The sequence below is a fragment of the Diceros bicornis genome, chromosome 10, assembly GCF_020826845.1.
Source record: "Diceros bicornis minor isolate mBicDic1 chromosome 10, mDicBic1.mat.cur, whole genome shotgun sequence".
NCBI lineage: Eukaryota > Metazoa > Chordata > Mammalia > Perissodactyla > Rhinocerotidae > Diceros > Diceros bicornis.
In genome coordinates, this window is record NC_080749.1 from 61,504,458 (window position 1) to 61,524,527 (window position 20,070).

General features: G+C 35.8%; 1 protein-coding gene across 2 annotated transcripts in view; it reads left to right on the plus strand.

Annotated features, from left to right (window-relative positions):
- ITGA4 (integrin subunit alpha 4) overlaps nucleotides 1–20,070 on the plus strand; it is a 76,546-nt gene that overhangs the window by 17,693 nt on the left and 38,783 nt on the right. Inside the window, exons 3-14 of one of the 2 annotated variants that reach the window (XM_058549359.1) lie at nucleotides 59–165; nucleotides 261–390; nucleotides 2,407–2,474; nucleotides 3,763–3,892; nucleotides 5,243–5,328; nucleotides 5,997–6,059; nucleotides 6,151–6,288; nucleotides 9,873–9,984; nucleotides 15,433–15,527; nucleotides 16,948–17,038; nucleotides 17,640–17,685; nucleotides 18,067–18,221. In XM_058549359.1, the coding sequence (XP_058405342.1) occupies nucleotides 59–165; nucleotides 261–390; nucleotides 2,407–2,474; nucleotides 3,763–3,892; nucleotides 5,243–5,328; nucleotides 5,997–6,059; nucleotides 6,151–6,288; nucleotides 9,873–9,984; nucleotides 15,433–15,527; nucleotides 16,948–17,038; nucleotides 17,640–17,685; nucleotides 18,067–18,221 (1,221 nt within the window). Of the gene's footprint in view, nucleotides 1–58; nucleotides 166–260; nucleotides 391–2,406; nucleotides 2,475–3,762; nucleotides 3,893–5,242; nucleotides 5,329–5,996; nucleotides 6,060–6,150; nucleotides 6,289–9,872; nucleotides 9,985–15,432; nucleotides 15,528–16,947; nucleotides 17,039–17,639; nucleotides 17,686–18,066; nucleotides 18,222–20,070 lie in introns of those variants that run through there. The other variant, XM_058549361.1, reaches the window with a different exon arrangement.

Here is a 20,070-nt window from a genome sequence, read left to right on the forward strand (position 1 = left end):
TGCTTTCGTAAAATAACATTGTTTTCAAGATACATGAAATTATTTTCATATGCTGTAGGTAGCCCTAATGGAGAACCTTGTGGAAAGACTTGTTTGGAAGAAAGAGACAATCAATGGCTGGGGGTCACGCTTTCCAGACAGCCAGGAGAAAATGGATCCATCGTGGTAGGTTATTGGAATCGGTCCACTGATAACATCATGAATTCAGATATTCTTGTGTGACTTTCACATCATTTGGTCTACTTTTATGTTTTATTCAGACTTGTGGGCATAGATGGAAAAATATCTTTTACATAAAGAATGAAAATAAGCTCCCCACGGGTGTTTGCTATGGAATGCCCTCTGATTTACGAGCAGAGCTGAGTAAAAGAATAGCGCCATGTTATCAAGGTAAGGTATGATTTTGATTTTAACTGGATCAAGAGAAACAAGGGAATGCCTTTAAAATTTTTCTGTTTTCAATTTGGGATGTGCAGAGAGGGAGACCTTTGAAATAGCTATGTTCTTTTTTAACTACTCAAAGTATTCTTTCCTTTTTTACCCAACTGTACAAGTATTAGTTTTCAGAAATGTACTTTGTGTTTTTAGGAATAGAAATTCTACAGTTTAATTTGAATAATTCTGGAGTCTAGTTGATAATTACCCACTTCTGCATTGAATTTATTTTCAATTCAGTATATGTGACTTTAATGCCCCTCAAATATAAGACACTTAAAATCATTAAATCAGATTGAAAAGTCTGATCAGAAAGGAGAGAACTGTTTAGGTTTCTTGCTTTACCTTTAGCTTCCAAGAATATTCAGAAAGATTTAAAGTATAAGTGTAAGTAAATCTTTCCTACTCGCTATTTCTTTTTCTTTTTCTTCAAATTCATCTTTTCCTTGAAACAGCAAGGAATTGGTATCTTAAGTTTGAAAGATCTTTCCCATGAAAAGTCTAGGCCATAGGTAGCATTAGTGAGTACAGAGCTAGGACTTAACTGAAGTGAGCAGAGTTAGGAGTGAATGTCGATAGAGCATTAAAAATGAGATCTGTAACAAAACTAAAATTCTAAAAATATGTCTTTGGAAAACTAAGAATTAAATATATATGAATGCCAACTTCCCATTTTTCTAACCAAAACGTTTACCCCAGTGGCCAAAGCAAATTTCTGTTACCTGACAAAACTTTGACTAAGTTTGCAAATTCAGTTATTAATTTGATTAATATTGGGGTCTTTCCTCTCTGGAGTTTGACGTCACAGAGAAGTTATGTCATATATCCCTAATATTCCTTATATTTGCCTTTGGATACCAAGAAGCTAAAAGGTGAATTTAAAATTTTCAATTTCAGTGAAACTCAGTCTAGATTTCTGTATGTTTATTCTTTTTCCTAATGATTATGGTTTATGCCTTAAAACATTTTCACAATAAAGTTTTATTTTTGCTCAGATATATCCAGCCACATTCTACAAAAAATTCAAGATGGCATAAACCTAAGACACCTAAAATTATGGCAAAATGTATAAAAATTAAAAATGAAATAGGAGTGGGGAAAATATAAAAAGGAGTGAAAAATCACGAGAGGGAGTAGTAATTATAAATGACTTAGCAATTTAACTTTTCTGGTTAGCAAAGCCATAATGAAGATGTGGTCCTGATTTTTATTTTTGTAGAGGTTTACTTATGTCAATTCTTCAGGAGAAGCAAAGCTTTGTTCCCACAGTAAGTTCCGAAAGCATCCACTTAGGGAGACTTTGTAATAAGAGACCCCCATCTCCATGCAGATCTTGACTCAGTCTGTTATTTTCAACTGAGCAAAATCTAGGAAGCCTGTTTTAAATGGCAACCTGGACTGGAAACCACAAATCCTACCTCTGTCTTAGATACTTGGTAATTTTTTTTTTTTTTTTTGGGTGAGGAAGATTAGCACTGAGCTAACATCTGTTGCCAATCTTCCTCTTTTTGCTGAGGAAGATTGGCCCCGGCCTAACATCCGTGCCCATCTTCCTCTACTTTATATGTGGGATGCCTGCCACAGCATGGCTTGATAAGTGGTGCATAGGTCCACGCCTGGGATCTGAATCCTCGAACCCCAGGCTGCCAAACTGGAGCATGTGAACTTAACCATTACACCGCCATGCCAGCCCCTCGATAATTTTTTTGAGTGTACGCCACATGTTCTTCCCATGATAAAGAGGCAGGGGTAAATGTTTATTGCTATTTCATAGGGATATTTTGAAGATTAATAGGGAAGAAGTTTGTGACCTTAAATTTTATCAAAGTTACTATTATTTTTAAAATGAGATAGTATTATATATAGACCTTATGAGGTATATTTGTAAGGAGATGTAAGGTAAACAAAATTGTGCAGATTTTGTCTTTATTTTTAAATGAAATCCTGAATTGTTTTTCTACTTCATTTTAGATTTTGTGAAAAAATTTGGGGAAAATTTTGCATCATGTCAAGCTGGAATATCTAGTTTTTACACAGAGGTAATCGTCCAAAAATTAGCTGCTATGAATGTTTACATATAGAATTTTAATTCTTCTGAAGACTTAGAAGAGTGATACTGTGCTTGAAAGTAAAAATTGTATGGCACCTGAATAATATGTCTCTTAAATTTGAGAATATTACAACTTAATTTTCACCACTCAATGTTTCACATATACTTCGAGAAAATGTTAATAGCTGTGCCACATAACACCAACTAAAAGTTTATACTAATGAATATTAATTTTATCAAGAATTTAATAGAAATCAAAAGTAGCTATAGTTATTTGTTACCTTAGGCATTGAAAATATCTAAGTATGTTATTTTTAATTACTAGTTGAGGGGGGAAGGAAGCATATGAATCCACATTTTTCATAAAATTATGAGAATTGGGAGATTGAAGAACTTAATAATATCCTCTTAAATCAGATATATTCCCAAACTATTATTCTCTAACACTCTAGGATATACGGTAAAAGGTCACAGTTGTACTCAACCCCCAAATCTCCCAGTTTCTCTTAAAAACCCATTATGAATTTGTGAATGTTTTCTGAATCTATGTAGACAGTCTATATGAAGCCTTGGGTTAACAATTTCCACAAATATTACCCACTGTGTAAAAAAAATATGTAATGCTTTCTTGAGTTTACATTTAAGTTGACCTTTTTAAGTTCAGGATTGTTTAGGAAATTTAGAAGTGTATTAAATAGATTTGATCGCTGAAAGTTATTATGTTTCACCAGACAAGTGTCTGATCATTCCAACTTTCCCTCTATTTCCTTTTCCTAAATTTGTATTTATTATCAAATATGCCACAATTCCATTAGACATTTTTTTTTTCTAAGCTAACATTGTTAAGGAAACTAGTCAATGGCATTTTTCAAATTGAAGTAAATTAAGTCCACTTTTTACTCTGGCAACACATAATTATCTCCCTAATGAGCACTAATGAATTACCCAGATATGATTTACTTTAATAGAAACCACATTGCCTGTCTCTCAAATGCTTACTCTACTATTCAATGATTCGACCTTTGATTTTAAAGTCCACTGATGGTGTAAAGTGAGAGTTTCAGAGTTTCTTCTCTAAAATTCTACTTTTAGGTGAAAATTCATTAGCTAGCTCCTCTGGTGTTTTTTCTGATATGTTTTTATACACATAAAATTCTCAGATTTCAGAAATTTATTATAAAAATGTATTCTTTTCACTATTAAAATGTATATCTGGAGGAGGTTTTGGGTGGTGAGGTTAAACTCTTAAATAATGATAAATTGTTTTTGTCTTACAGGATTTAATTGTGATGGGAGCCCCAGGATCGTCTTATTGGACTGGCTCTCTTTTTGTCTACAACATAACTACAAATAAATACAAGGCTTTTTTAGACAAAGACAATCAAGTAAAATTTGGAAGTTATCTAGGTACTACAAAAATTGACAAACTCAAATTATCTCTGCCTTACAGATACTAGTAATTTTAAATAAGGGAAATTATATTTTCAAAAGATCAGAATGCCCAGTAGCAATTAAAGAGACAGTTAACTTAATATTTTACATTTACATATGTGACTATAATCATCAATATATAATTCTTAGACTAGAACCCCTAGCTTAGTTTACTCTTTGCAGTAAAATACTTGTAAGCTTGTATCTTTATGTAGTCAACATACTGTTAAATTGGTAGCATCTATTGAGTGCTTACTATGGTAAGCAGGAACCAAGAACTTTTGTAAGCGCTTGATGTGAATTAACTCATTTAATCATTTATGAGTAAGTGTAGTTTCTTAAAGGACTAACTGTAGGTCAATGGGTCTGTTGACAGCATTCTAGACAAGGGGTAACATTATGAAGCATGGATCTAAAAACGACTCATTGACCTTCACCTCATAAGTTCTTAGAATATTTCCCAGAGCTTAACTATTTTTATCTTCCTTCTGTCCTCCTGCTCCAACCCCGCTTCCCCCACACCCTCCCATACCCTCCTATCTCTATCTCCTCCCATTCCCTCCCCATCGCCTCTCCTCCCTAATAAGTTAGCAGTGGATGCTTTATAGTCTATATTTCTACAGAAACACAAGATTTTTCTGGCATTAATCCTGTTATAGTAAAAGGAATGCTTTTCCCATAGTTTCTTAGAAAATACAGATTTGTTTAAACCATATGTGCTTCACATGTGAGCAGCCTATATTCAGAAATAATTATAATAAGAAAAGGCAGTATTATTTTTTCCCATTCAGACAGAAGGAATTCATTTTCAAACAGAGGGAACTCATTTACAATTCAACATTTACTTGTTTATGGTTGAAGGGTATCTTGAAGTATTATGAAGAAGTGTAACTTGGTATTATGCTTTTTATCACGAAATAAAAATATTTTACCTTTGTATCATTATAAAGTTTTATCACAATAGGAGGATTTCATGGCAAAAAGTTGACATTTAGGAAGATTTTTTTTTTAAAAGTTTAAAATGTTATATTATAAATATTCTAAAATATTTCTGTTGTAATTCTAGAGGCTAACATGTCCTAATACTCACCGGTACTAACAAACTAAATGTGAAGGTGCTATCTTTAATTTCTAGAACTTGGAAATATAAGCCACGTTGACTAGTTTCATAACACACATATTAATGATTGCTTAAAACATAATAAATGACCAATATTGAATATTGCTATCCTAGAATTCAGTCTCATTTAATTCTATGAGTGGATTTATGATATGTTTTATCCACTGCAAATGATAATTCTCATACTTTTCTCCATTTTCTTGGAGGATACTCGGTTGGGGCTGGTCATTTTTGGAGTCGGCATACTACCCAAGTAGTTGGAGGAGCTCCTCAGCATGAACAGATTGGTAAAGTAAGAATTCCATTTTTATATCTATTTCTTTGCAAAGGTTCAAATAGACTGCATGAGAGAATAAGATATTAAAGGCAGAACTGCAAAAATTCTAAAGAATGAAAGCTAAAAATTATGAGCAGTGTGCTACAGTCAGTGGAATTGCTGAAAGTTGTATGGCTTTTAGGTAAAATGTAGCAGAAAATCCTGAAGGAAAACTAAGTCAAATGAGACTTTTCCTTCTTACGAGTAAGTTGTTTTTGAGATAGAATTATCTCAAGATGTCCAGGGAATGTATTTATTGGTTAACAAGTTCACAGCTGAAGGGAAATGGAGGCAGCTACATGTTTTTTGGTAAAACCAGAAGGAATAAGATGTTATTTCTGGTTCTGGTTTTTGTTATATTGTTATGTGAACGTTAGCCACTAAATTTTTCTGAGCCTTACTATGAAAAGTGAGGCCAACAACACTTTCTGTGCTCTCTCTCAGGATTCATAAGGTAGTTCCTGAGAAGGTAGTTTTGCAAGTAAGGCAAGTTGATGTGAACGTGGTACCTTAAACTTTTTATTTCACTCTTGAAAGGATTTTTAAAATATATTTGAGGAATTACAAGTTATGAAAATTGATCTTTTGATCAAACGAAAAAAATTTTTCAGTCTAACTTTTTCTAATTCTTTTCCCAATTGCAGGCATACATATTCAGCATTGATGCAAAAGAACTAAATATCATACATGAAATGAAAGGTAAAAAGGTAATATATCTCAACCTTTGGTATCCCTGAGGGCTTTTGTGAGTAGCCCTGCTTTTTTCTCAATGACCGGATCTGGTTTGCTTTGGGGCAGCTTGGCTCTTACTTTGGAGCTTCTGTCTGTGCTGTGGACCTCAACGCAGATGGCTTCTCAGACCTACTCGTGGGAGCTCCCATGCAGAGCATCATCAGAGAGGAAGGAAGAGTCTTCGTGTACATCAACTCTGGCTCGGTACGTCTGATGGCCTGCAAGCTGGAAGCCATTTATGGGTTTCTGATCAAAAGTGAAGCTGTTCTTATTCCCGAATTCTGAGACTATAGATTCTTAGGCTTATTTTATTGACAAAAGTCAAAATTCTGGTATCATACTGATGCTCTAGAAAGGAAAGCAAACCTGATGGTGAATGGGCACCTGTCCCTTTGGGATATTTCAGGCACATGAGATCAACTGTTCTAGAGTTTCTCTATTCACAGCTTGTATGTGTTCACTCAAGTAGTTGAAGTTTCTTCCAGTTTTATAATGATGTAAGTCTAATTTGAAAGAATGATTTTTATATATCTCTCAAAATGTGGATTTCTTTTGGTTTGGTTAGTGAATGTCCTTATATAATTCAATAATGATAAAATATTACTAGAAGTAGAAGATAAAGTATGAAATCTTTTCAGTTTTGTGATTTGAAAACAATCAGAAATAAGACGTTTTAATAAAATGTTAATTCAAACAATTCATATAGAATATATTCTTGATAAGAATATTAAATTGATGTAGTTTATTCCAAAGAGGATATAGTAGTTGTAGAAATAGATAATTACTGCTTGTGGTTGAGTTTGAAATTATGAGGGATATTTTGAAGTAGAAACTGACCACTTGACACTTCAATCTAAAGAGTTCTGCTGGCCTTATTTTGCCAGCCTAGTTTCTTTTCTTTTTTTTTTTGCTAGGGAAGATTCACCCCGAGCTAACACCTGTTGCCAATTTTCCTCTTTTTTTTTTGCTTGAGGAAGATTCACTCTGAGCTAATATCTGTGCCAGTCTTCTTCTATTTTGTATGTGGGTCGCTGCCACAGCATGGCTGAGGAGTGATGTAGGTCCGTGCCTGAGATCTGAACCCAGTCTGCCAAAGCAGAGTGCACCGAACTTAACCACTATGCCACAGGGCTGGCCCCCAGCCTGGCCTATTGACATTAAATCTAAACAAAGAACTGATAGAGCCTTAATGGGGTCTTTTTGGCTTGTTCCTTTGATTTAAGGGCAGGAACGGGTTTGTGAGAAAATTGGTTCATTTCTTAAGGATTTAACAAAGTCAAGTCTATTTCAGGAAGGTATTTGTAATCTTATTTAATCAGTGGTTTCAGAACATTTAATAAATTCCTATATTAAGCATCGGACTAAACTCTTTAGGATTTGAGAGGAAACATTCTAGTCTTATAAAGCTGGGAGATTCTCAAAGGTCCAAATATAGAGCAAGAAAGTTATTTATGCGTGGGGATTTCCTAGACTGTGTTTAAACCTAAATTTAATAGTAAAGGCATATCATCTACAAAGTGGCCATTAGTGTCTCATTAATAGTGATATCAGGCGTTGTTTTTCTGCCGTAGACATTTCACATTTCCCTATCCATTAATAGTCTTCCTTATACCAGCTATATCCTCACTCTGCGTACTTCTCTTTTCTTTCTCTTTACAACTAAACTTTTTGAGAACAGTTTAAACAACATATAAATCTAAAATAATGCAATAAAGGACCTTTTTTCCCTTTGAAATCTTAAGCATTCCCAATATGAAAAACAGATAAAAGTGGAGCTTCTTTGCTTAAAGGGGGAGGGGGGAGCCCTACCCACTAGGCTATCCTCTTGTCCTTCCCTCGCTTCTACCCTGAGACACCACTTGACCACTGGAGTTAGTTTCATACCTGACTTCAGCTCTTAAAACCTCTGACATAGATTATTCTTCTTTTGTTCCCTCCTAACTTCCTGTTTCTCTAAAATGGCACTAACCGCTACCTGGCGTTCTATTATATATTTATTGGTTTGGTTTGCTATTGTCTGCTCTTCTGCTAGAGTGTAGATGTCATGTGGAGAAGATTTGTCTGTCTTGTTTACTGCTCTTTTCTCAGGGCTTGAAAGAGTCCGAGATAAGTACATGCCCAGTAATTGCTTCTGAATGAACTCAGTGATGCTTGAATGAATCTGGGGCTTCCACTTACTTCTACTAAAATAGCTCTCAGGGGTCCCCAGCAAACTCTTGGTCACTATTCTCTATGACTGGAGAATACTTGAAGAGTGATCACCACTTCTTCTTGAAACTCTCCCCTGAAACTTCAGCGTCATTGTGTTGTCTTAGGTCTGCACCTTCTTGTCCTCCCTGGAGTTTCTTGTCCCCTCTGCTCTTTAAATTAGGTATTTCACTTGGACCTAAGCTCTTTTATCCTTTATTCCTTTGATAAAATCATTCACTGTGTTTGGCGCCAGTGATTGTGTCTACAGAGCTGATTCCCACACTTAGTTCATTTAAAAAAAAAATAATAACATTCAGTGAGTATCTGAAATGCAACAAAAACTATGAAAAGAGCTGAAAATAATCTTAGTCCTGACCTCCAGGACCTCGGAATCTAGAAAAGACACAAACGTGAGTAAACAATTAAATATAACATGGTAAAAAACACATTATTAGTAGATACAGAGTGGAAGCAATTCATTTTGGGTCCAGAAGGTTTCACAGAGAAAGTAGTATTTGAGCAAGACAAGTGTAGGAATTTTTTAATTGGAAAATACAAGGTGAAGGGCACTTCACAAGGGGAAGAACGTGTGTGCTTAGGGAATGATAGATAGACACGTTTGAGAAGAGGAAAGGATCTGTGATGAGTGGTGCATGGATTTTTTTTTTTTTTTTGCTACAAGGGAAATGACATGATCAGAATTTGTAAAGAGGTCTGGTAGCTGTTATTGCAGAAACTCATTACTACAACATTATTGAATGTCTTGTAATAACTCATCTTCTAATTTTAGAGATAGCAGTTGACCAATCCATGCCCCATTGCTGCTGGAATAAGGTTCCAAAGGCGAGCCTCAGTTGTGTCACCTCTCAACTCAGAAACCTTCAGTGGCTCCCTATTGTTCCCTAAATTGAGAATAAATTTCCCCCAGTATCTAAAGTCCCACACCATAAGACTCCAATCTGACTTTTTTTGTCTTGTTCGTTAAACGTACCATTCATTATAGCCACATTATTTGAGATTTGTTTTGCTGATGATTTTCTCTGTATTTCAAAGTTATGCCCATCCTTCAATAGCCACGTTGAATACCATCTCCTTTATGAAATCTCTCTTTGCTCTCACAATTACATATGCTCTCCTTGCTTCTTGATATTGCAAAGCGATACTTCTAAGTCATTTCCAGCTTGTGCTAAGCCTTCCCTGTAACTGTGGGCTTCTTCAGGAAAGGGAGTGTGTCTTACACACACAAGGCCTTGCCCATTATTCCTTCACTCTTTGCACAGTGCATTGCTTTTAGTAGGAAGTTGATAAATATTTGTGAAATTGAATTATTGAAATGATTTATTGGGTTTTCAAAGCTAGAGATCATGAGTTTGACAATTTTTTTGTGTCCTCTGAGCTCTAATCATACTATTATGTGTTGACATACTTGATAAATATGTATTGAATTGAACTGAGATTTGTGTACTAAGCTCAGCCTGTAGTTTGTCCAACTTGTTTGAAGCATTAGAAAAAAATCCATATCCAATTACAACAGTAAATCATGTGTAAAGTCGTCAGGGAGTGTTATAATGACACCTTTTCTTCTCCTTTCTATCTAGGGAGCGGTAATGAATGAAATGGAAACAGAGCTCATTGGAAGTGACAAATATGCTGCAAGATTTGGGGAATCTATAGTTAATCTTGGCGACATTGATAATGATGGCTTTGCAGGTAATTAAAAGTATCTAATTTCGTACTTGATTTCCACTTTTAAAATGGTACATGGAAAAGAACATGATGGGATTTTATGTTTGCTTTTCTATAGAAAATGGAGCCAGGATGGTGCACTGTTTTTTTCTTTTTAGTGTCACACCTAACTTCTCCTCAATTGTCAGCTATTGATTCTTACTATTGTTAATATAGGGTGATAGTCAAAATACCTTATTTCACTGATTCTACAGCACCATTGATTATAAGTTGCATCATTGTTTTATGTGCCTCCAAAACTATGGTACCTATTGAACTGTGACCCACCATTTTTCTGTTTTAAGAAGGATTCTGATTTCAGAAATGTGAAATGTGAAAAAAATGTGTATTGTAGACTCATTGGACCATAGTATTTAACTATCAGTGCAGTAAAGACACTGACAAAACCCAACAGAGGCTGGCTGCAGAGCTAGAGCAGGGTTCTGGAAGCCCCCTGCTGTTCCAGGCATTCCTTGTTCAGCTGCTGCTTTGTGGGGGGATTTGGGGGATCCCAGGAGAGAATCCTGAGCAGTATTGAGGGGGCAACTGGCAGACTCAGGGACAGTGGCTATTTACCAACTGATATGGAAGCATTTCAATAATGGAATAGGTGGTGACTATTGCCTGGATATCAGCCCTGTTATTGAAGAATATATCTCCACCAGCCTTCCCTCTTAAAATTTGCTTTTTTCAATCTAGTTCTGAGTAGTAACCAAGTCTGTTAACACTGTGCATAAAATGATGAATGAGGGGCCAGCCCGGTGTCATAGTGGTTAAGTTCACACACTCTGCTTCGGTGGCCCAGGGTTCGTGGGTTCAGATCCCGGGCGCGGACCTACACACTGCTCATCAAGCCATGCTGTGGCGGCATCCCACATACAAAAAATAGAGGAAGATTGGCACAGATGTTAGCTCAGGGCTAATCTTCCTCAAGCAGAAAAAGAGGAAGATTGGCAACAGATGTTAGCTCAGGGTGAGTCTTCCTCAGCAAAAAAAACAAACAAAAAAACAAATGTCAATGACAAAGCTGAATTATTCTTATAATTAGGTTGAGTTGTAAAAGTGTCACGGACAGTAGGCAAGTTCCCTTATCAAAGTCACTCCAATACTTGGGAAGATCCCAGGCAATTTTCCAGTGTTGTGACAGACAGATGGAAAGTGTTCTGTCTGTGAGACTTAGGAAGAGGAATTGAGAGGGGACCCACAGGGCACGGTGCAGTCTTTCAGAGTTCATATAAGAACCTGGTTTCAGACAGCACTCTTTGTTTTGCAGTCCTCAGCACTCAACTCGTAAGGGTAATGTCTTTATCTTTGGAAGATAATTATTCAAATGATAGTTTTCAATATTTCAGCACATTTTTGTGCTATTTATAATTCCATTTATAAATCACAATATATTTACATTTAGCGGCCAGATTAATGCTGATTCACTTCAGTTCATATAATACCATATATCTTTTGCTACTTTGTCTAGTTTTAATTTTTTCTTTTTTCTCAGTTTTATTGAGATATAATTGACATATAACATTGAATAAGTTTAAATTATACAACATAATGATTTGATATATGTATATATTGTGAAATGATCACCACACTAAGTCTAGTTAACATCTATCACGTCGCATAGTTACAAAATTTTTTTCCTTTTGGTGAGAACTTTTAAGATCTACTCTCTTAGCAACTTTCAAATATACAATACAGTATTGTTAACAGTAGTCACTATGTTGTACGTGAAAGCCCCAGGACTTATTTATCTTAGAACTGGAAATTTGTATCTTTTGACCACCCTCACCCAATTCCCCCGCTCCTCAACCTCCCCTCCCCCACCTCTGGCAACCACCAATCTGATCTCTGTTTCTATGACTTTGGTCTTTTTCAGATTCCACATGTAAGTGAGATCATACAGTATTTGTCTTTGTCTGTCTGATTTACTTCACTTAGCATAATGCCCTCAGGGTCTGTCCGCGTTGTCACAAATGGCAGGATTTCCTTTTTTTAGTGACCGAATAGCATTTTTATTTTCCCCATGAGTAGGCGTTTTCTACATTTTAAATATTAACAAGACCATGCTGCTTTGGAAGTAGCCTCAGTGTGTTCTCGTTCTTCACGGAGCTCTCTCATTCCATTCTACCACATCTGCCTGGGTGAGACAGCAGGGCATCTGCATTTTATTTTTCATTATGTGTTTCCCTCTTCCTTTTTCTCATCTTCTGTCTTAGTTTATTTTCCTGGGATAATGGATGACGTTACTTCGTGTTCATGGCAGGGCGTGTGGGATTGTATAGAAAAAAGATGAAAACCCCACCTGTTCTTTTTCCTTGCACCTCCCATCTTAAATGCAAATTAGACTTAATGTCCCTTTACTTTGCACAATTTTGTGGTGCTTTGCATAGCAGACCTCAGTTATTTTGGCATTCATCATATCGTTTTCTTTTTATTGTTCTTCAAAAGGAAGAAATCAGCTTATACTTCTTGTGTCCTTAGAAAAGAAAAGCAAGCCATTTTCTAAGAAGATAACCAATCAATCTGGCAAGAGTCCAGTGTAAAATTCTCATCAAATGTATGAGAAAGTTACAGAATAGGTAGGTAATAAATAGACAGACCTACTCGACTGATGTGACGAGACAGACAGGCAGAGAGATGGCATTTTGGATTTCAGCCATAAAATAGATTTGGCAAGACCACTTGTTTTTGGTTTAGGTTTTTCACCTTGAGCCTTATCACCTGACTTTTAGACTATATGTTTGAATATTTTTTGAGCAGAACCGTAATAAAGTTCTACAATTTTAAATTAAGATGTATTATTATTTTATGTGCCCCTGAAATAAATATTGATATATTATCAAATCAATAACTGAACACTTCTTTGACACACAAGAGCAAAAGTTGCGAGGAGGGAGAACACGGGGCATCACCTCTATTGTCACTGATTTATAGAGCGTGGTGATGGAGCCCACAGGCTCTGGAGCCAGGCTGCAGGGTTAAATCCCAGCTCCACCACATCCTGGCTCTGTGACTTTGAGCACTCTGTGCCTCAGTTTCCTCATCTGTAAAAAGTGGGGATCAAAAAGTATTTGTTTAATCAAAAAGTATTGAAAGTTACGCAAGATACATGGGTAAAGCTCCTAGCACAGTGTCTGCATTGTCAACATTGTTGAAGGGTCATAATCCCTTTTGTGACAAGGGTCACAAATATTATTAATAATAATTGTTATGATTTATACTAACAGAATGAAATAAAATGTTCAGATGAAAGTAAAAACAGTTGTCAAATATCTTGGTGTTTGTTCTGTATGTTGGTCCCAAATTGAGTTGCATAGGCGTGGAAAAACATTACTTATTAATAAGTATTTTCCTCATTTCTATAATGATAGCTAGAACTTGAGTATGTTATATAATAGATCTAAGTGTAATCCTAGGAAGTAAGAGTTTGGCTCTATATATAAGATAGCCAAAGACTGGATATACCCATATGGCTTCTGTGTGGAATTAAATGGATCTGGGCCTTTTTAATACTTCAGCTGAAAAAGCTTATCTATATTGTTTCAAGACGTTTGCCTTAATATAGATTACTAGTGCTAATAACTGATAGTGCAAGAATTTCTGTGTATCAACAACTTCATAACCAAGATTTCTTATCTTTTCCTATATTATCATCAAGAATCAAGGTATAGAATTCTAGTTACTAAGGAGTAGCCACAATGGTTGAAGTATAAACCTAGCCCTGATGAATGAAGTTGCTAACTGATCTTGTTTTCAGTGGCTGCAGGATACTTCTTCTCTCTTCCGCTCCCCTTCTCTCTTTCTCTTCCTTCCCGCTCCTCCCCCTCACGTTTCTGTATGTATTTAGTCTGCGCATATATGGCTGCAGCGATTCCAGATTAGTTGTCATCTTCCTGTGTGCTGTGCTGCCTCTTGCTCCCCTGCTAGTGCACAGGCTGTTTCCTCTGTGTCAGGTGCCTTGTCTCTTCCTCAGTTGAAGACCTGGCTAAGACCTATCAATACTTTAATCTCAGCTTGGGCATCATCCCCTATGAGAAGTCTTCCCTAACTCCCACCACCTTCTCCTTGCATACTGTCTTATTATTTTGTTTTTACTTGCTGTTCTTCCCCATAGACTATCAGTTCCTTTTGTGTACTGCCCTGTATTGCTAGCTCCTGGCAAATGCCTGGAATACAGTAGGTACTCAATAGTTGTCCACTGAATGAATAAATGAATAGGCGTATTTGTATATGAAAATTTAAAATAGTTTGCACAAGGCAAAAGAGGCTAGCCTTAGTATGTCTAAACAAAATCAGTATAAGGTGTGTCTATCATTTAATTTTAGATGCAAATAGAAAAGCTTTCATGTTTAAAATTGTATGGCATTTGGCATAGAGTTTTATATCAAAGATGTATTTATTCCCACTGAAATCACAGTCAAAAATTACTATTGTAGTTGTTAAAAAGGTTTTAGATCTGATAAACAGCGATAAGTAATGAGTACAATGAAAGCAAGCTTTCTGTATTTTAGGTTTATATTAAAGTAATAAGAAAACATTGCATACGAAGAAATGTGTGAATATAATCAAATAAACATAATACTTGGTAAAAATAATGAAATACTCTTGCAACTATAGCATATTATTTTTCTCCTACTTGTTATATATTTATAGCACTTAAGCAACCATGTCATTCATAGTTTCTATTTTCTCTTGATTTCTTATGTGAGTTGCTCAAATCTATTTTTTCTCCTGGTGTCATAATCTGATGTGAATCTTAAAGTCATAAAGGTGACGCAGTCATTATTTTACAGAATAAATTAGTTTTCTGAAACCTTGTGTGTGTGTGTAAATATAGATATCCTTAACAAATTCCTTGATCATATTCATTGGAACAGGAATTAATTTGGAAGTCATTTTGCAAATAAAATACAGCCTAGAGCTCAAAATAAGGATTCTTGTGTTTATAATATTCATAGATGATAATAACTCATTATGTGCTACGTACGCTCTATGTACTTTACATGAGTTACGTCCTTCTATGCTGAGGGTGGGTACTCTTCTGCTCCTGTGCTGCAGGTGAGAGAATCGAGACACAGAGAGGTTAAGAAATGGACCCAGTGTAGCACAGGTGGGCACGAGGGCAGAACTGGGGTCAGGCCCCAGCTGTCTGGCTGTAGAGCCCATGCCCTTAGCCATTCTGTTAGACTGCCTCTAAGACCAGTTCACTCTGCTTCTTCCGCACACAAACTATTCTGTACAATTCTGTATATCATGAAGAAGATAGTATTTTGTAACGTTTTTTCTGTCTAATGGGAAAACTGTTAGTTTTTGATAAGAAGCAGTTTTCTTATATTGTACGATATGAATTAAGGAGCACGGAGGTTAGTTTTGAGAGTTGCCTTCTTTGTATCAAGAATTTATTTTTCTGCCATTTAAATTCATGAATAGATATTGCTATTGGAGCTCCACAAGAAGATGACTTGCGAGGTGCTGTTTATATTTACAATGGCCGAGCAGATGGGATCTCTCCAGCCTTCTCACAGGTAGGGTGCTATTATATTTTCAAAAGAAGCGCTGGTAGCAAAAGCTTCCTTAAAACTTCTGGTGTTAATGTGGACTTATTTTTCTTAATTTGCTCTTTCAAATGCTTAATACTCGATTTCACCGCTTTCTTTTAAGTAGATGGTCTCATTTTTAGGGTCATTAACAACTCTTTGAAACCATTTTTCTTTTCATAAATAAGAGTTCTAGTTCACTTCCATTCAAGTTTGTCTTTAACCTATTAAATATTTCTCTCGGGGCCGGCCTGATGGCGCAAGCGGTTAAGTTCGTGCGCTCTGCTGCGGCAGCCCTGGGCTTCGCCGGTTGGGATCCCGGCCGCGCACCGATGCACCGCTTGGCAAACCGTGCTGTGGCTGCATCCCATATAAAGTGGAGGAAGATGGGCACGGATGTTAGCCCAGGGCCAGTCTTCCTCACCAAAAAAAAAAAAAAAAAAAGATTTCTCTCTCAATTTCATGAAATTTATGTTCTGAGGGAATATCCATACTATTCCAGATAAACCCATTTGGATTTGATTAACTGTGTTTTGTCTTGTGGCTAAAGCTGCATATTTCATGGAGATTGCACAGCGAAAGAAACACTCATATGACACTGTGTGTTCCTTCCAGTGCAGAGCAGTAAGACCATCGCACTTGAGCCAAGGTCCCTGATCTAACTCTGACTTCGCTTTTATCTTCTGAAAAATCAGGGCATTTCAGTGCATAGAAAAAACTACATACGGATGTAGAGAAGAAAAGTTTTCCCAAAGGTAGTTTTATGGAAACATTAGCTAATACTGTTATTTTTGATTAGGCAAAAATAGGCAAATGGTTGTCTTATTTAACATGAAAGATATATACTTGTCTAGTAAACAATACTGATTTTCAAGTATGGATAACAGCCTGATACTTATAAATCAGTGTCTGGACGTGAAATTGGACACGTGAAATGGGGAGCACATATCTGACTTGAGTTGTCCTTGTCAAATGCTAGGAAGCTATCTGGCTAAGTAAGGTGCCTTTCATCTTAAACCTGAGTAGTAGGCTCCACTCAGTTGTTACCGATGTCTAATTTCCCAAATTACTTGTTTGGTTATTGACGTTGGTCAGGAAAATAAATACAGGGCCTGAGAGAAGACTGGAGAGAGGGAGACAGGACTGTTCTAGAAGATCTATACCACATAATTTTCCCTTTGCTCACAAAGTAAAGAAAGTAATTTTTTTTCTTGTCATAAAATGTCAACTGCCCACTTCAAGCTGGCAACTTTTGTTTCTCTTAGACACAAGTATTAGACTTAACTACAATGCATTTTGTTAATAAATGTGCCAGGACATGGGAAGGCTCATTATTTAACTAAATCACTGCTTCTCTGGGATATTAGGTGTTCAAAATTGCGTCCCACTCAACTTATCTATTTTTCAGAGAATTGAAGGACTTCAAATCAGCAAGTCGTTAAGTATGTTTGGACAGTCTATATCTGGACAAATTGATGCAGATAATAATGGATATGTAGGTGAGTTAAAATTGACTGTATTTTATAAATGGGATGGGCTCTACTGTGGGCGTTGCTTTATTGTGAAGCACATTACGCTAGTATGGAAGAGTTTTAACTTACTGATTTTTTTCCCTTCATTTTTAAAGCTCTTTTGAATTCAAGGATGGCTCAGAAATGATCAAGGAATTCCTGAGCTTTACACTGGTAGTTACTTAAGGTTTTAGTCCTTGTTCTTGAAAAAATGAAAAGCATCCGTGAAAATAAATCAAACATATAATGATAAAAAGAAATTTTTTTTTTTTGTAATTTGAAAGGATATTTCTGGGTGAATATTTTTAGTCCAAAAATTGAATTTTGTTTTAGTAAACCTATCTGTATAGTATCATAAATTTATATCATAAAGTTTATGTTATATTACAAAGGGATGAATGTCATTGTAAATGAGTAGATTCAGACGAATATGGAATGAATCTTAAGACGTAAGCATATCTTTGCTAATTTTCTATGAATAGTGTTTTGATATAGTCAAAAGGTGATATGTAGTTAGGTATTTATGGCTGAAAAGTAATTTTCTTTGACTAATGGTGATGATTAATCTGCGTTGTTTTTTATCCTTCAGATGTAGCAGTTGGTGCTTTTCGGTCTGATTCTGCTGTGTTGCTAAGGTGAGGGTGATAGATCTCACTGCTTAATGACAGTTGGGCTTAATTGTAAATGATGGGAGGCAATTCTTAAAATCAGCAGTGGTGGTGACCTCATAATGCTCTTTTTGGTATTCTGAAATTTAATTATTGAACGTTAGGGTACTTTTCCCACTTTACATAGATTAAAATTAAACAAATCATTAAAGTCAATATTTGTAGAAATTTAAATGAAAATTGCTCTTCCAACTACATGGAAATGTAATTGAGTATATACGCACATCCTATTAATAAAGCAGTTCTGTGAAATTACTTGATCAGTGGAAACTGACAAAACAAATGCAATTGCCTTCTTAAGGGAAAATAATTATGTAATTAATATTGCTAATTTCATTTCCTCCTTAGGACAAGACCTGTAGTGATTGTGGAAGCTTCTTTAAACCATCCTGAGTCAGTAAATAGAACGAATTTTGACTGTATTGAAAATGGATTGCCTTCTGTGTGCATGGATCTAAAACTCTGTTTCTCATATAAGGGCAAAAAGGTTCCAGGTTATATTGGTAAGGGTGCCCTTACAGAATTAACGCCTGAAAGAATGTGCACTTCGCTTCACTCATTAATCTCCTAATCATCTTTGGAGCCCTCACTGTGTTGCACCATGGAGGTCTTCTTTAGGATAGGAGAGAGCAGCCACCTGATAGTGCTTTCTTCCTCATCTTCCATATTCTCACATTGTTCTCACCAATGAGTGGAGCCCGTTAAGGCTCTAGTTGTTTAGAGGTTATAGCAAGATGCGAAGCAAGAGTATCACTTGCTATATTATTTGAGGTGAATGAACTGGGCATACTCTGGTCTCTTTAGAACAGAAAGAACATTACCACAGCTCCTCCTCCATTTTACTGGGCTCCTTAAAGCCTGGAGCTGGCTTAAGCTGGAAGGCCTGAGTGGGAGAAGATTCTTTTCTTCATGTCTTATCCTGTTTGAGTAATTGAAGAAGCTTATCCAGAGTCTACACCCTGATTCTAATTCCGATAAATAACACACATCTCTTAAGGATTTACTATGACTATCAGCTCCTGAGAGCCATGCCCATTTCCCTATGCATAGGCAACTCTCAATTATCTGCTCTGGAGAAATAGCATTGATATGGCTCATCTAAAACTGTGGTTAATCCCAAATCACATATATGTGACTTGATAAGTATTACATTTTTTCTAGCAGGTTAATGTTCCTAATTATGTTACATTTAAGCTAATATTAGAATAACTACTAATGAAACTAGCTCATGGTAGGAGAGAGGTATACCTGAGTTTGTCATTTGGACGTTACTAATTCACAAAGTTCACGAGCCCCACAAGACCTATCAAGAGATGATTAGTCATCATCTTAACATCCTGAAGGACAGCAAATACTTATTGAACCAAACTAAGGATATGTAACAGAGGTCTCAGTCTGAATTAGCCTGTAATGAGAAGTACAGAATGAGCCTGGTATCTCTACTTTAGATCAGACTCATTTTTAATAGTGCTCTGCAAAAGTCTTTTGTTAAAGATGCAGTGATAGGACAGTGGGCAAAACCTTCATCTGGTTATTGATTGGAGAAGTGGCAGCTGGAGAGCGTGACCCCAGTAACACAGACAAGCTGATAGATTATCTGAAAGATGCATGTTAAATTGATAGGATAATTTCTCTTTATGTAAAATCTGTGCTTATTGTACTACCAATTCCATTGTGACCAGATAGTTTTTAAAATGGTTGAAAACAAATATATGAATCATAAATGATCACGGCATTGTTACAAAAACATGCTTTATAGTTGTCATAAAATGACTCCTTGGGAGAAATAATTCACATGGTAAGCCTATTTAATAAAACCAGGACATTTTGCCTCTTACTGTGAGTGGATTTTTATTCACCCTTTTTTCATTTACTTTTTGCCTGAAGTCAGGGTGATGAATTTATAGATGGCTATTTCAATTGCAACTCTATCTCCGAGGCACGGAATTTCAGTTATTGTAATTTTGAAGCCAATTGATTTGGACTTTATTATTTATTTTCTAAATAAAAGAAAGGTTGAGAGATTTATTTAAAATTTGTAGGAGTAATACAGGTTTTATACTTATGTTTCCTTGAAATAAGTAGATAAAATCCTTCCAGAAGAGTGAGTTACTCCTAAAATGTAAACGAACACTTGAGGAATTATATAAATTCTTTAAAAACCACTTATAATTATTGCTCCTATATAATGAATGACATCTCAGAAGACTATTAGATGTAGCTTGCTTTGCAAAGAATCCTTTTTTAAATTTGTTTATTGAGGTGTAATTGACATACAACATTAAATAAGTTTTAGGTGTACAACATAATGATTTGATATTTGTATATATTGTGAAATAACTACAATAAGTC